Raw genomic sequence first — 16,447 nt, 5'->3', positions numbered from 1 at the left:
TTTTTGCAACTCTTTAGTGTCAACAACCTCAGCTAAGAAAGAATAAGGTGAGACCAAAAGAATCCGTTTTGCCAGTTAAAAATTACAATGATGAGCCTTTGGAAGCTCTTTATTTAGAATAAATTTTGCCAATTCTGCAATGTCATGATTCATAGTTAATGTGCACTATCATGTTTGCACATATAAGAATGTGATTGTGAGATGTTTGCTGGTAATCAGGTGCTCTAAAAATTCATCTCTTACAGGCAGAAGCAGCATACGATAAACCCAACAAAATACAACTTGAAAAAAATAAAAATAATTTAGCTTTAGCTATTCAAACTTTTAGTACAAGAAATCTAATAATCAAATATTACATTTTACGGAAGACGTAGAGATGAGTTGAGATGCTTATGGTGTTGCACAGCGTTCTCACTACCCAAAGAGCTAAACAAAATCTCAGGACAGGATTCTTATACACGCATTGCTCACTCCACAAAACTTATGCAGTTTACAAACAAATTACATATTTCTTGGCTTTTTTCTCAACGCCATTGATGGCCATTACGTTCAGTTGGTGAGCCAGGTTCTATAGGAACAAAACCCCTGCCACCAAAAACAGGACGCATGAATGCATCATCAAACTTACGCCACAAGCGATGAACAGTGTGTGTTGGAGTGGAAAGTAAAGCACGGATGCTGCTTGGACGATGAATATCATGGCCATCAATATCGACTTCAGATTCTTGGGCACTCCCAAGAAGTGGGACAGTGACTGATTTTGGACTTGGAGTAGATGGATCTGTGGTTATCGTGATGCTTGATTCTTTATGATGTGGAGTATGGGGCAGTAAAAGCCTTATTAGTGGCTTAGTCAACAGACCAAACACCTGAGAAATTGGAATTAAGTTGAGTCAGCACCATCCTTAAAGAAATTCGAATAATATTTAACCACGTCTAATTTGAAGAAAATTTGATAAATTGCAAGAATCACATGGTGCAGACTGGCAAAGTAGGGCAAGTGGGCAAAGTCATTTAGCTTCGGAGTTACATATTAAGTGGAAAAATCAATCTTTCTATTATCATAGAAAGCAAGTCAAATGGTTAATCTAATGGCATGATTATCAGTGATGCAACAAAGACAAAATAACCTCCTCTGATAAAAAAAACCAATGGACACTGGCTAAGGATGTCAGAAACTACAAAACAAATATCTTACCACTGTGCTGAAAAGCACAACAGTGATGGTGCTTGTGATCATGATTGCATTGCTTCTTAGTGAAGTGTGCCCCGACATGGTGAACTGCATTTGTTAAGAGTATCAGTTTTTAAAGCATCTGGTTATAACTGAACCAGTGACTGATAATTCAATTTTCCAAAAGACAAAACCCATAATCAGCATTGTTGCTCCTACCTGATTATATGCAAGTGCGATTGAAACAGCACCTCTCATAAGACCAGCCCACCAAATGATAACCTAGAATTGAGAAACAATGAGAAACCTATCAGTAAAACATGGTAGTAGCGCAAGAAACCTGAAAAAGGGAACTCACTGGCAGATATTTAACCATACTTGCTGTCTGAAGCTGATTTTCTCATTTGGTGATTTTTTAGCCAAGTTGGATAGGAAGGATAAGGGGAAAACAAAAGCTGCTCTTCCAAGAAGAATTAGACCCAACAATACTGAACTAGTTGCTACAGATGTTCCAGGGCTGCAGAAAGAACCAGGTATAGCAAATTAACTGTTTTTCTATTATAACAAAAGGAAGTTTTGAGAGGAAAGATTCATGAGTGAAAGATAATATTTCGAGAAAGAGAAAGAACAGAAACAGCACTATAGAAGAACTCTCCAGTCACACGAATTTAATACCAGGACTGCATCAAGCAGTTATGTCATACCGATTTGTTGACAAGAAAGATTGCCATTCAGCAATTTTTCATGAGTTCAGAAAGCTTAATGAATAAATGATTGCTCAATAGTCTAAAGAATACCTATCACTGACAAATTTCCATTTTTCAATGTCCAAGGCATCCATACCAACATAAAGGAAGATAAAGATCTCAGCAACAAAAGACAAGGTTGCAAAAGAATGCCTGCAAGAGTTGGATGAAAAATATGTTTAGGTATGCATAGACTTGGACAGTGTGCGTATATCTTGAGGAAATCTATTTAGAAGACATACTTGGTAGTGATTCTTGAACTCTCAGTCACATTATGCCAGGTATAATGAGACATGACAATCCCACAAAAGAATACAGTGAGAATGCCACTCAGATAGGACAACTGCAGAAGATGTAGATACATCAGCATATGTTAATGACAAATGTTGCAGCATCCATAAAACATTACTAAAATTCTTTAAAACTTACTTCAGCAAGCATGTAGGAGAGGTATGCCATTAACATCATAAGAGCAACCTCGCGATCTGTAGAGTGCCTGGAATTAAGGAGAATTTTGTTCAGCCTTGGTAAATAATTTCTTTTTTATTGATAACTCTTCATCAGGTTATTATTTGTGGTATGAAGTCATTTATAATGGACAGCATAACATTTAAAACCAGTTAATAATAATAACAACAGCCACAATAAAATAATAACAATAACAATAATAATAAAAGCTCAACTGAAGTGGTTAACAAAGATGGGCTACTTCAAAGTTAAAACAATCAAAGCAAGTCCAATATAGTCTTCTTAAACTGTAGACTTTTGTTTAGTTAACAAATACAAAAAATTGAGATTGGATGAAGCAGGAATTTTATTTATTAACATAAAATCGTCCACAAGTTTAGTTCATTATGAATAAACTGCATATGTAAAACAAAACAGTGGAATATCATCACATTTACTGCTGAACAGACAATAGAAATGGAAAAATGCAAAGATACCTGCCAATGTACAGCTTTTTAATAATGTAAGCACTAAGTAGACCTGTCTGCAAGGTAATGAAGATACATTAGACCAGAGCCACAAGTCATATTATTATTATGTGATGTTGATATAGATCTTGTCTTTGAGTTTGTGTGATGCATGCATGAGAGAATAAGAGGGAGAAAGACATTTACCAACACTCCAAGCATTGTGCTTGCAATAAATAGATACAAGAAATTTCCCAAAAAGTGCCCAGCAATTGAAGGGTCGATTTGGTTGAGGTCAAAGCTTTGGATTGCATTGAAAAGCACCACTGATGTAGCATCATTCACAACACCCTCCCCAAATACAAGACTGTACAGCAAAGGTGTCTCATCCTGATTTAGCACCTGCATCATCATTTATAAGTTCAGTAACTAGCAGTGATACCTTAGTTGAAGGAAGAATTTAAAAAATATATTTTCAAACCTGCAATGTGCAAACAGAATCCGTTGCAGCAAATATTGCACCAATTGCTGGAAATTATCATAAATTAGAAAGTCAAAAACCGAATGAGAGGTTGCTAGGTAGATGAGATTGGCAAGTAAAATACCTAGGAAATCCCCTAATTCCAGTGGACCAACATCCAACCTCTTAAAAATTTGTGTGGCACCTGAAATAATGCCTCAAATGTAAGTCGGCTGAAGTAGGCAAATTTCTCTATGGTTAATTTGCTCAAAGTAATTATATAATTTACTTGATCAATATGTCCTTTAAACCAAAAAAACTTCCAATTGGTAAATTTAGGTTAGTAATGAATCAGATTATAAATTATTTTCTTACTATGTCAAATCTTAAATAACAACCTGATAAATACATCTAAAGTAACAATACATACCCAAAGTTATGATGGTACAAGATATTAATGTGCCAATAGCACCAAACAACATGATGGTCATGAAGTTAACAAAAAACTGCTTCTTTTTCACCTGAAACCTGAAATAAATTATAGGGAACAAATTCATAACAAAAAAATAACTGCAATCTATCGTACATGTAAATTGTGAAGTCAAAAGATGAGAATAAAATAGGGATTCTCAGAAGGCAGAACAGGGTTTTAGGAGGCAAAAACAATTCTCAAGTTTGTTCATATGGCATTAATACAATTCATGTTCATATCATGAGTACACAGAATTTATGTTTTTAACTACATAGTCACTCATACAAGTACAAGCAAGTGAACAGAGTGCCCATATCAGGTATAATTCAAACACTGGGAGGCAGATGAAATATGCTCCTAAAAGTTATCCATTGTTTTATTATGACTGGTTCTGCAGAAATATGTTCTATTCAATCGCCCTCCCCAACCCAACCCCAAAAAAGAAGATAAAGATCAAAGATGAGCACTAATCGTTATGCTATTAGATATTGTATCAAGGAACATCTACCAGACAACTCAGATTATCACAAAGGATGTCTGCAAAGAAATCTAAATTTGTATAGAGGCAAAACAAAACACCTCCCCTTCTTTAATTAGACAATGATAAATAGTATCAAGCATCGATTCCTCACTACACAAAGAAATGCTGCCAAAAAATAAAATTACCCGGCATTAAATATTATAGGCGGCAGAAGGTATATAAAGAAAAGATCTTCACTGAAAACAAGAATATGCGAGCTTTTGCCACCACTAAACAGCAAAATGACTATGCCAGTGCAAACACCCTGAGAACAACAAAAATGAAATTTAATCATCATCCAATAGAAACAAGAAAAAGAAAAGCTGCACCCACTATTGCTCAAACAAAGCATCAATACACAGATATAATTGCCTCTTAAAGGATGGAAAAATATTTGGAGGAGCTCAGTTCTTTAGGTTAAATTAAAAATTTTATCCTTAAACTTAGACATTATTTTCTATTTTAGTTTCTACATGAAAAAAATCCTACATTTTGGTCCCTACATGGGAAAAATTTGCAAATTACTCCCCACCATTTGTTAACATTATAACGGTGTTAGAATACTTTTCCAACAGGAACTAAATCAAAAAAGTGTGTTAGCTGTAGAGACCAAAATGCAAAGAGTTTTTTATGTTGGAGCCAAATAATAATGTAAATTTGTTTCATACGCAGACAAAAGAGAATATATTATCAAAGTATAGAGACTAAATCTATTATTGTTGCAACATTGGCAAACAACAAAGATCATTTTGTAAACATTTAATTTAACCGATTCTTTAGAACAACAGCTTATGGCAAACAAGCTCAAGGTCAGTGAAGACTTACAATCAAAAGAGCAGTGATAGACTCGTTCATCCACCGATTCTCCTCAAGAAGATGGCCAAGGACAATACAACCACAAAGAAGTGCCACAAATAAGTTCATGGAGACCACGGAGGCATGGTCTGAGGTGGATAACGTTTGCAATTTTGAAACAACAGTACTGATTTCAAAAACCATTTTGTCCACACTCCACAATAAATAATTACACAAGCAGATTTTACAGAAATTCAGACTATTGCTGAGTCGCCAAGTTCAAAGCCAATTTACTGTACAAATCTATTTCTCCCAGGTTCCCATGTTATGAACCCCACGATCTCGCCATCAAACAGAATCACTGCAATCAGAGCAACAAATGTGTTTTTTAAGATTTTCCATAACAAGGGAAAAAAATCACCTTCGTCACTTAACATGATCCTATTTCAGGCGCAGACATTAAAAAAAAGCAAAAAAAAAAAAAAAAAAAACAAGAATTGGGGGGAAATTAATCATTTAATCCCAAAGCTTCGCATGTTAGTACGTAATAATTCTGTGAGGAAATTAGAAACATGCAGTTTAAGAAGCGATCATGATTTAGTTTTGGTAAATCTTCAACAGCAGAAGATGAAATCCTGCAATAACAAAACAAACGCAGAAAGGGATTTCAATTTTGCCATAGCTGCAAAGTAATAGAGCAAAATGCTCACCAGAAGTCACGATAGCAGCATTGCGGAGAGTCTACGATTTCGTGAGTGTTATGGAAACGACGCAACGAATCAAAGGTCCAAAGAACTCGAACAGAGAGAGCTAGGAACTAATCTCGTGTTCGAATTCTTGGGGAATTGGAACAACTTTTGAGCTCTGTGTGAGGGATCAAGCTAGAAACGGGAGGAAAAAAAAGAATAAAGAATATATTAACAGCGCAGCAAGTAGGAGTTTAAACACGAAGTTGAAGGGATGTCGTTGGAGAATCGGAAAGGGAATAAACGACAGCTGAGGAAAATATCGTAGTTTTAAGTTTCGGGTATTGAAATCAGAGTTTAGAGAAAAAAGGGGGAAAGCTCTGGAAATTGGACACGATCGGAGAGAACGAGAAGCGTGTGGACAGATAGAGAGACAAAGACAAGGAAGAGTTTTGTTAACGTGCGACGTGTCCAGGTTAACTAGATGAGTGCCTGGTCGGAACTCGGACATGTAGTAGTTGACGCTCTGTGAGTATAAGATTTGCAATTTATTTTAATCACGTGTGTGTCAAAATATTTGTTTAGCGGCCATTAATACCTAAGCAACAAAATAAGAAATATTTATGGATTGATTTGAAAGAAAAAATTTAAATATTTCAATTTTTTATTTTTAATAAAAGTTAATGTAAAATATCAAATATTTTACTTATATCTCATTATATAATTATATTTATGCATATAAACTTAAATAATTAGTAAAAAATATCTTTAATTAAATATTTTTTTATAAATAGATATAAGTTAATGATAATTTGATAAATATATAAGAAATAAAAATATAAACATCAATAATATTATTAAATTATAAATAAAAATATATACATATGTATAAGTTTAGTTTAGATTGGTTTTAAAAATTAGATTCGATTCAATCCAATAAAAAAAATTCAAATTTTTTATTTGTTCGGTTTTTTATTTTTTGATTGATTTTCTTTATTTTCATTGGATTAGATAGATTTAATTAATTCATTTAAAAAATAAGTAATGCTACATTTTTTATTTAAAATAATAACAGTTTAAATTTAATTTTGATACATTCTTATTTTTTTTCTATCACGAAGAAATGAACTCAAATATAAAAAAAAAACTATGATACTACTGTCAATTTGAACTAAACTCTTTTAATACATTCTTATTTTAATTTTTTTTTAAATAATCAGTCTATCATTAATTATGATAAATATAACTTTTAAATTATTATTATAAAAATAAATAAATTTGTTGTTATAAAAAGCAGGTCTTAATTGATTTTTTTTATCATTGATCTATGTTATTATAAAAAAACAATTTAAAATAAAATAAAAAAGTATTATTAACTTTACATTAGATAATCTTGTTATTGACTTTTAAATTTTAATATTAAAATTTGAATTAAAATGCAATGTAAAATTTTCAATTCAGTAAAAAAAATGCAATGAAAAATATATATGATTGATACTGTATTATATTATATTATTTTTCAATTCAGTAAAAAAAATGCAATGAAAAATTTTAATCTTGTTATTGATTGATACTATCTTTATATTCTTTTCGGTAACCATATTATAAAGATTTGTCACCGAACAAATAAATAAGAATGTTTTTGTCTCCTTAAATGAAGGGACAAATAGGAAGAGAAAAGATATTTCTCAAACACGTTAAAAAATCTAAAATAACTATATCATCCCATCATTCAAGATAAAATCTTACCAAATGCTTGTCATTACTCTTCATTCGTTTCATGGGTAGGGCTGGTTTCCGTCAATTCCCTCTGAATCACACCAAAAAATTACACTTCGCCATGGTTAGTTTTTAATTTTCTTTACAAGTTGAAAATTTTATTTCATTATTTAGTAAATAATTTTTTTAATAGTTTTTAATATTTTTTGAAATTATACTTTTGAAATAACATTTCTTTAAAACAATAACTTCTAACTTTTTATATTTTCTCTCATTTTTATATTCATTATATTTATCTAATTTTCTAAATATTTTTTTAAATAAATAAAGATTTTATTTTTTTCATTTTATATTTTTTAACTATTTTAACACTTAATTTTATCAAATATTTATAATTTAATTTATTTATTTTTCAACTAATTTTTCAATTTTTAACTAATTTTTGAGTTAGCTTTTGTCCAACACAACCTATATGTTAACATATAAATTATACATACAACATCTATTCTAATATTATAAATTATAACGGTAACATTGATTTTCTTTTAAAAAAAAAATCAGACTCTTAATCTTTTCATTAGATTTTTTTTTAGAGATAGATATTTTTAATATTATCTCTATTATATAATTTGAAATTGAAAATACTCATAACATATCACTCTCATAAGTCATAACTAGTAAAAAAAACTTCTCTTTCATTCATCTCAAACTACTATTTTTATTTCTATCAATAAATTGAATTTCAATCATTTTATTAATAAATACTCAATAGTTAAACATTATCTTATTTAATGATTTAAATCATTCTTTATAAACACAAAATATAATTTATGAATCCAAAATATTTTTTATTATGATTTAATTACAATATATTTTACAGATTAAAAAATTATTTATTATAGGTTATAATTGTATGGAAAATATTTTTTTATCACGTACAATGCACAAATTAAAATATTAATAATATTTCATAAAAATATAAAATATTAGATGAATAACTAACTGCACCATTTGCAATTTTTTAGAATCGTTAAAAGATCCATAAATATATTGTTAAAAAAACACAGCCGTACTCGTTTTATTATTATTTGTTTTATGAATAATTTTTGGATTAACATGTATTTATTAAATAAAGATAATAAAAATAAGACAAGGTTAGTTTGTTTAAATTATTGTTTGAATAGATATTACTATATTTTTAATAAGTTATGACTAATATATATAAAGATGACCGTGTGAGGATGAAAATAATTAATTTTATTTTTTAAATTAAAATAAAAATAAGATTAAAATATTTTAAATTAAAATACCATTTAATAATAAAACCTATTATAAAATGAGCATCGTGAATAAGGAAGGATCCATTTAAGTTTGACTGATACCTCTAAAGTACATAAAACCTCCACTTTCATATCCTTGTGAGACCAAGTTAACGTGTGAAGAACATCTCAAGAAGGAGTGCCCTGAGTATAAGAAGAAGAAGAGGCAAGGAGAGTAAAGGAACCACAGTGGTGATGCTGACTTTGTCTTAGAAAGATATGAAAATACTAAAGTTTTGCGTGCTTCAGAGGTACAGTCAAATCTGAATGGGTCCTTAATTTAGGATGTTTATTTCATAACAATTTTTTTTATAAGATTTAATAAATAAAAAATTAAATATTTTAAAATTTTAATTTTAATTTAACGGTTGATAATCATTCTTATATCATATGTACTCTTTGTTACTTTTGTGTTAAAATTTATTTGGCTTTAGTATATTCTTGCATCTTAGCATTTGCTTTCATCTTTGATACGACACTCATTCATTTATATAAGTGGGGATATGTATCATTTGCTCACTGGCGTAGTAGAGTTCTTCTCTATTGAGTTCATTGTCACATTGAATAGGAAATAGAATTTGCCAAAATACCACGTTGAATAGCTGCCTCCCCACCCCACATGGAGCTTTCTTTTTTAATTCCCATTAATGTTTTATTTTTTTATGAGACGAAATACTGTTTGTCTTTATAACAGACGAAATACTGTTTTTGTTTTTCTGACATTTGTGTTGGTGACATTAACTTTTTTAATTTTAATGACCGACATTTACAAAGTTACTTTTTTTTTTTTTTTTACTTTGATTTAGTCAACACACTTGAATGGTTCTTGTTTTCTTCTTTTTTTTATTTCTTTTTCTTTTTCTCACATGATTTTCCTTCTTTTATTCATGAACTTCTATTATTCAGATTTCGTGATGAAAAGAAAAGAAAAAAATGGAAGGGTGTGGACAGAGGTTCAAAATGAATTGGGTGTGCTAAGAGATGACTGGGAATAAATTTCTTGATGGAGACATTTCTTTGGGGACTAGGAATAAATTTCTCGAGGGAATAGTGTCAGGTGATGGAAGTGAATATTTGAATTGGAAATGATGGAATTCAAGCCATTAATTGAAGTGGATGTGATGTGAACCATTGGGTGAAGCCATCAATCAAAAGGCAAAGTAATGTCATTTGGTGATGAAAGGCCAAGTGGATCTTTTAACCCTTCGGGTTTGAGTTGTTCCTACATAATCGTGTAGACTTATAATAATTAGTGAAATGGTGATAATATGGTAATTGCTTCCCCTATAAATGGTCAAGAATCTTAGTATATACAACTTGGCAGTGCATATAGGAAGATTCCAGAGGAACCCCCCACCTTAAACTATACGTCATCAGCACCCCAATTATGGATGATCTAGACTCTTTAAGATCAGCACCCATCACCTGCAAGTACCGTCTTGTAGCTTAATTTATGATTGACCAATAGAGTTTTAATTGTTCAACTATTTGATTTTAAGTGTTCCACCATTATTTATTTTTAACAGCAATATAACAATTTTGCTGTTAATTAGTTGCTGTTTTTTTAGGGTAAATATGGTGGTACTAAAATGCTATGTTTGGTCTTTCCCCTTTTAACAGTAGTGGCTAGAAATGTGAAACGACTGTTAAAAGTCTAATTTGGTATAGTGATTATAAATCAAATTCAAATCCTATCATATTGTTGCCACGTTTTCTGTTTCTATTGAGTTGGGTTGTCATTGTCATCATCCTTTCCTTTTTTGATGGCTCCCACCTAGTATATTCAATTATTCATTACATTGATAACTATTTCTTCTCATTATGGTAGAATCCCATGGTGCATCTCTTGTTTTTCTCTCGATTAGCTCGTTATAGGTTCAATACTAGCACACCACGTATCATCCATCCAAACACAATTATTACAATTGTGCTTCATTTCAAAATCTTTTTCTATATACAATATATAAATATACATGACTATATCTAGGCTAACTTGAATTTGATCAAATTAATTTTCTTAGTGTTGTCTTGAAAATTGTAAACCAATCAAAACTAACTAAATCTATATAGTCTTCTAATTCAGTCGAACATATTTCATTCATAAAACGCAATTTGATTACATCCTTAGTTAGAAAATGATGTGACGTTATCATTTATTAGCACACAACATGATTACTTTTTTTAAGACATAAGATAATTAGTTGTGTGCATTTCATCTTGTATTAAATTATTATCTTTGTTTTTCTTAAAGTTGGCCTAAAGTTAGTTTAGCGTAGGTTGTTAACATGGACTATAAAATTATTTGTTCGAATATTAAGGAACTTACATGTTTAAAATTTGAATTTGAAATGTTTATTAAGTTAAAATAATTTTACGTTAAGAGTTTTGAATGATAGGAATTAAGGTTCTTCTTACATATTTTTTTATGTACTTTGTTGACTGGAGTAACCTTGTGTTTTTTTTTTCTTTTCTTTCCTTGCAAATCAAATATGAGAATGGAAAATAATAAAATATTTTTTCCTTCTCTTTCCACCCCTTTAACAATTTTTTTGACTTAAATTAAACTATTTTTTTAATTAAACTTAGATAGTGTTAGAATAGGAATAGACCCATTGTTAGTAGAAATATCGATATGACCAAAGTAAGCTATCGGATAATATTTCTGCTAACAATCTCCTATAAAGCTATGATTATGCTAAAAAATATAATACCAGAGACACTGTTGATTGTATCATCTTATCAAAATCGACATTTCATTTTTTTTTACAACATCGGCATTTCATTTTAGTGAAAATGGTTATTTTCTATAAAAAAAAAATTAAATCTGACAAACAACTATTACTAAGATAAAATGCAAATTTTGTTTGAAAAATAAATCTAACTTTTGTCATTTTATTTTTCCTTTCTTCCATTAAAACCATTTTCTTCATTTACCCTTCTCTAACCAAACAATGCCTAGTTCTTCTTTTCAATATGCTCTCGTAACTAGCAACTAAGACACATTTGCTCTCTATCTTTGTTTTCTTTCTGCTCCATCAAACGAATCAAAATGACTTGTGATTCAAGTATGTACAATATTTTATCTATTTTTGGTAAAAGTTGACATCACTTAGAGGTGGATTCCTGTGAAGGAAAAAAACCAAAGAAAAAATTGATATTAAAAAAATAGAATAAATATATTATTACTAATAAAAATATAGAAGATACTTTATTTTTTGGCTTTTTGTCGAAAGACACTTGATATAGCGTGCTCCACGGAGATCTCATGAAAATTAATATTGCAACTAACCATGCACCTCCCCCTCTGGGATCACGGGGGATCCATCTTAAATTACTTTTCCATTTTTTAATTAATATCATTTCTTAAAGTTCAATAAGAAGGTAAAATTGAAATTTGAGAATTAATTTTAGTTTTATTTTAATTTGTATCTACGGCATTTCTCTACTTGAAAGCTACAGACTATTTTTTTTTCTTCATAGATTGATTCTTTAAAGAATAAAGATTCCTTTAAGAAATTTATGTATTTCAACAAATATTTTTTTATATATGTGAATTTAGAGATCAATCTGACTACATATTTCATGTAATAATCTATTAATAATATTAAATTCCACAAATATATAGTTAGAATTTGATCTCTAAATTCAGATATATGAAAAAATATTTGTTGAAATATATCAATTTCTTAAACAAATCTTTATGCTTCAATGATTCATATTATGTTATTTTTTTTAATAAAAGTGGATATTTTAATTTTTCCATGATTAAAATGAATTAAGTAATGTCAATTTGTATAATTGGAGTAAATAAAAATTGATGAATCAAATAAAAATTATAAATTTCATTAAAAAAATTTAGAGAAGTGTTAGAATATATATATTTTTAACATACATTCTCTTATTGTTTATAAGGTAGTATTAAATACTACTAGTGTGTTTTGAATGCCCTTTTAGCCAACATTGATATACAACACACTGATATTAAAGTTTGTTTTCTTAAGCAAAAGAGATTGCAGGTAAAGAGATTACAATAACAAGACCGATCCTAGGCATGGTAATGGGCCCAAATCCATCCCAATTTTGATGGGTAAAATCTGAGTTGACCGAGATCGGGGTCGGGTTTTCTCCGATAGTCAAATTCGGATTCGGGGTCGGGGATGAGATTCTCAATACCCGCCTCGAACCCGTACCCGAACCCGTCCCACTAATTATTAATATATATAACACATTGAAATATGAAACTATTAGATTAAATTTTATGTTAATGTTGAATTGAATTTTATGTTTTATTTAAAATTATATTTTTTATTTTATGAAAAATTATATTTTTAATAAAATTTTATAAAAATGTCGGGAACGGGGCGGGAAAAACCCGACCCCTGTCGGGGACGGTGATGAGGTGTAAATATACACCCCCGTCGGTTTTAGGGGCAGGGGCGGAGAGGGAAATGGGGAGTCGGGGGCGAGGGTGGGGTAAACAAAACCCGACCCCGACCCGCCCCATTGCCATGCCTAAATGATTCCAACCAAGTTGAAAAACTACAATGATTAGTTTTTGCTTTTTTTTGTACTGATTAGACGTTAAACATTCATAACATGTACATCTGTAAATAGGAACTGGATACACATTACAAAATTAAGAGGGAAATTCATTGAATAAGATTTGTGATCCACCATATTATGTGATTTAAAATATAATAATAATAATAATAATAATAATAAATGTATGCTGAAAAAGTGTGCCAAATAATATATTACTATTTTCTTCCAAAAATATTAGTTACTATAATTTTAGTAATGTTTTTTTTTTGGATAAATACAAGAAATAAACTAATAGTTTTTTTAACTATAAGGATCAATCTAGTGGTGAAATTTGTAATAATATATGAGGTCTTAAGTTTAAATTTTAGTATAATTTTGTAAAACAAACTAATTAATAATTTTTTTGGTTAATGTGCTACGCTAATAGTTTGCACACGGATTTACAATTTTTTTCTTTTAGTGGAAGACCTTTTGTCAAGTTCAATAAACATTATGTTATGTATTTTTTTTCAATGTTAGATCTATGCTATTTAAAAATTATTTTAAAATCTTAATAATTCAATTCAAGTAAGGTGCGCCAAATCAACAAAATTCTTTTAGCATTTATTTGTTATTTTATACACAAAATTCATTTTTTTCAAGAAAATACCAAATTTTTCTTTAAAAACTCACACGAGTCGACCTACGGTAACCAATTTAGATAATTTGTGCAAGGTTACATTCAAATTTAATTATCATCAAATACAACAAAAAAAAAACAAATTTCTCTTTGTAAATCAAAATGAATTAATGTGAATGGCCTTTCACGTATTTTAGAATTTATTTAACATAAAATTACAATATTCAATTTCATTAGAATGCGTTGTTTTTGAATTGCCTCAAGAAAATTGTGTGACAACCAGGGCAATATCGACTGTGTCAAGTTAAGTGGATCGGGTTCATCCAAAAGGCCCATTTTCGCTTAGACCTCAAACTCATGATTGAGGTATGCATTGTTTTCTTTACAGTCATTATGTCGAAATTTGAACTGGTTTAAGTGCTAGATTGTCTTTTAAAGACATCATTATCACTCTTCAATGGTCATAACCATCAGAGAAGAATAGTAGTATCTAGTATAGCGATTATATTCAATGTACGGGAGACTAACACAGGAATTAATCAAACATTTTCTTTGCACTACGAATTAGTAAATGTTTTAGCTTAGCACGCTAACTAAAACACATAAATTCAAACAAGCATGGTAGGTGAAATTCAATTAGGACCTTAATTTCCAATGAAATCTGTTTTTTTTTTTTTTAAAAATGGCCTTTTCATAATAGATTATAATAGGAGGAGTCATATGGCATGATTTAATTTGTCTGTTTTCTTAAGCATTTTAATTAAAAATATATTTAAAATGTAATTTTTATGAATTCCTTTCCAAATGAGACAAAAAAAATCTAATGAAAATATTTTAATACTTTTTACACTATAAAAATAACAAATTTTGAAACAATTTTCTTAAAAATGCATAATAGAAACACTTTTTTTTTTCAAGTTAAACAAAAGAGTTACTTCATTTGATGTTAATTCTTTGAAAAATTTACATATTTGAAAAAATAATGTTACACCTTGAAAAATTACACTAGTGTATCATATTTTTATATCTTAACACCTTTTTCTTATCTAGGATATTACATATTGTTCTTTTACTTTATGTATAAACCATGCATGAAGTCATATTATAAATAACGAAATAATAAAATGTAAGGCTTTAACCAGATAATTAGTGATTAATAAGGTAGCTTTGTACTTCTATCATTTAAGTTCAAATATTTGATTAACATGCATGAGAGTGAATTCTCATTCAATGCCGAAAGCCAAAGTGGAACGACTTAAATTTAAACACAATTTTGTTTTTTCTCGTGTAGGGGCCCTTTTCATTTTTCAATGCCTTAAGCCAATATTCAACCCAAAATTAATAAAACTGTAACTCCATAAGTGCATGTCAATGAACAGAGACAAATAATCAGTGTTTTTTTTTTTTTTTAAGTTTCTTTAGAAACAACCTACCCAAGGTCTTGTTCTGTTGTTTAGGAAAGAAATGAAAATATACTAAAAGTTTCAAAAATCTCATACTTTCATATACTACTTTAATTTAAATCTTTCTTCTCAATTTTTTTTCCCACTTTACCAAACGTTACATAAATGAAATCATTGTGACTACGCAATTGATTTTCAAATGTGTAGACATCAGACATCACAAGCAATACTCTATTCATACCTTATATTGTTTGTTATATCAGCTGCTTAGTACTTTGTTTTGTAGGTCGTTTTAAGGATAAGATCAAAGCCTTACATTACATGGCTGCCATAGTTATTTATGTTTATAATTTAGTCAGAAATAAATGTTCACTACTTTTTATGAAATCACGCTTTTGTCAATTAGTCGCAGTTAGTACTCAGAAGTGATGGATTGTTTGTTTGTTATTTTGCAGATACGTGGAGAATTTGTACTTATAACAGGAATTACTATATAGGCAACATGTGCCAATTGACACTAAAGCTGCATTTTCTTTTTTACTTAAATAAACTTATACTATTTAATAGTTTTATATAAAATTAATTAATTCAGTTAAATGATTTAATGTATAGGATCAAATGACATAGATGTCAAATTAAACTGATATAAAATCCTATTTATCTATATTTTATTTAATCTAAAAATTAAACTTAATCTCAACCCTTTAGTTAAGCTACTACCACAGCCACTTTTCTAAGTAACTGTTAATGTAAAAAATCTTTACACTAATATATAAAAATTAAATTCTATAAATATTTACTATTGGAGAACCAATTAAAGAGGAAAAAAATTATGCATTTGAAAATTCAATTAAAGAAAAGAACAGAATTGAAAGACATTTAATTCAAAAGGAAAAAAAAAACGTGGTAAAACGAGAAAGAAAATACATATAGATATTACTCATTAAGAACTTTATTGAGGTGATAGCAATACAAAAAGAAAAAAAGAAAAATCAAATACAGAATAACAGAAAGCAAAACAAGTCACTATCATTTTGATTTTAGTACAACTCGAGGTGCACCACCTATAAACGAGGAC

The 16,447-nt window shown here is 29.4% G+C and overlaps 1 protein-coding gene across 2 annotated transcripts; it reads right to left on the bottom strand.

Moving 5' to 3' along the window:
* Positions 1–68: 68 nt before the first annotated feature.
* NHX1 (sodium/hydrogen exchanger 1) lies at positions 69–6,287 on the bottom strand. 2 transcript variants are annotated; one of them, NM_001250237.2, is made up of 15 exons: positions 5,792–6,269; positions 5,112–5,442; positions 4,433–4,551; positions 3,725–3,822; positions 3,440–3,499; positions 3,316–3,362; positions 3,042–3,236; positions 2,865–2,911; positions 2,350–2,416; positions 2,163–2,263; positions 1,972–2,073; positions 1,553–1,691; positions 1,394–1,456; positions 1,199–1,282; positions 69–869 (listed from the first exon to the last, which is right to left on the bottom strand). In NM_001250237.2, exons 2-15 carry the CDS (start codon positions 5,283–5,285, stop codon positions 525–527), a joined length of 1,641 nt encoding a protein of 546 aa, NP_001237166.2. In that variant the 5' UTR covers positions 5,286–5,442; positions 5,792–6,269; the 3' UTR covers positions 69–524. The 2 variants fall into 2 exon arrangements, with proteins under 2 accessions (NP_001237166.2, XP_040869015.1); XM_041013081.1 differs by having other exon boundaries at positions 283–869; positions 5,112–5,716; positions 5,792–6,287.
* Between the last annotated feature and the right edge of the window lie 10,160 nt (positions 6,288–16,447).

The sequence above is a fragment of the Glycine max genome, chromosome 20 (genome assembly GCF_000004515.6).
Source record: "Glycine max cultivar Williams 82 chromosome 20, Glycine_max_v4.0, whole genome shotgun sequence".
Lineage (NCBI taxonomy): Eukaryota > Viridiplantae > Streptophyta > Magnoliopsida > Fabales > Fabaceae > Glycine > Glycine max.
The sequence above is the reverse complement of the archived record's forward strand: the minus strand, read 5'-3'. Positions and strand labels throughout refer to the sequence as shown.

What these genes read in the sequence shown, in the direction of transcription:
- NHX1 (XM_041013081.1), bottom strand. Translation starts at nt 5,285, where the DNA reads ATGGTTTTTGAAATCAGTACTGTTGTTTCAAAATTGCAAACGTTATCC. An exon ending in AGTTCAAGAATCACTACCAA is followed by an intron (nt 2,074 to 2,162) that starts GTATGTCTTCTA and finishes CAACTCTTGCAG; the next exon opens with GCATTCTTTTGCAACCTTGT. An exon ending in TGGAAATTTGTCAGTGATAG is followed by an intron (nt 1,692 to 1,971) that starts GTATTCTTTAGA and finishes TTCTTTCTGCAG; the next exon opens with CCCTGGAACATCTGTAGCAA.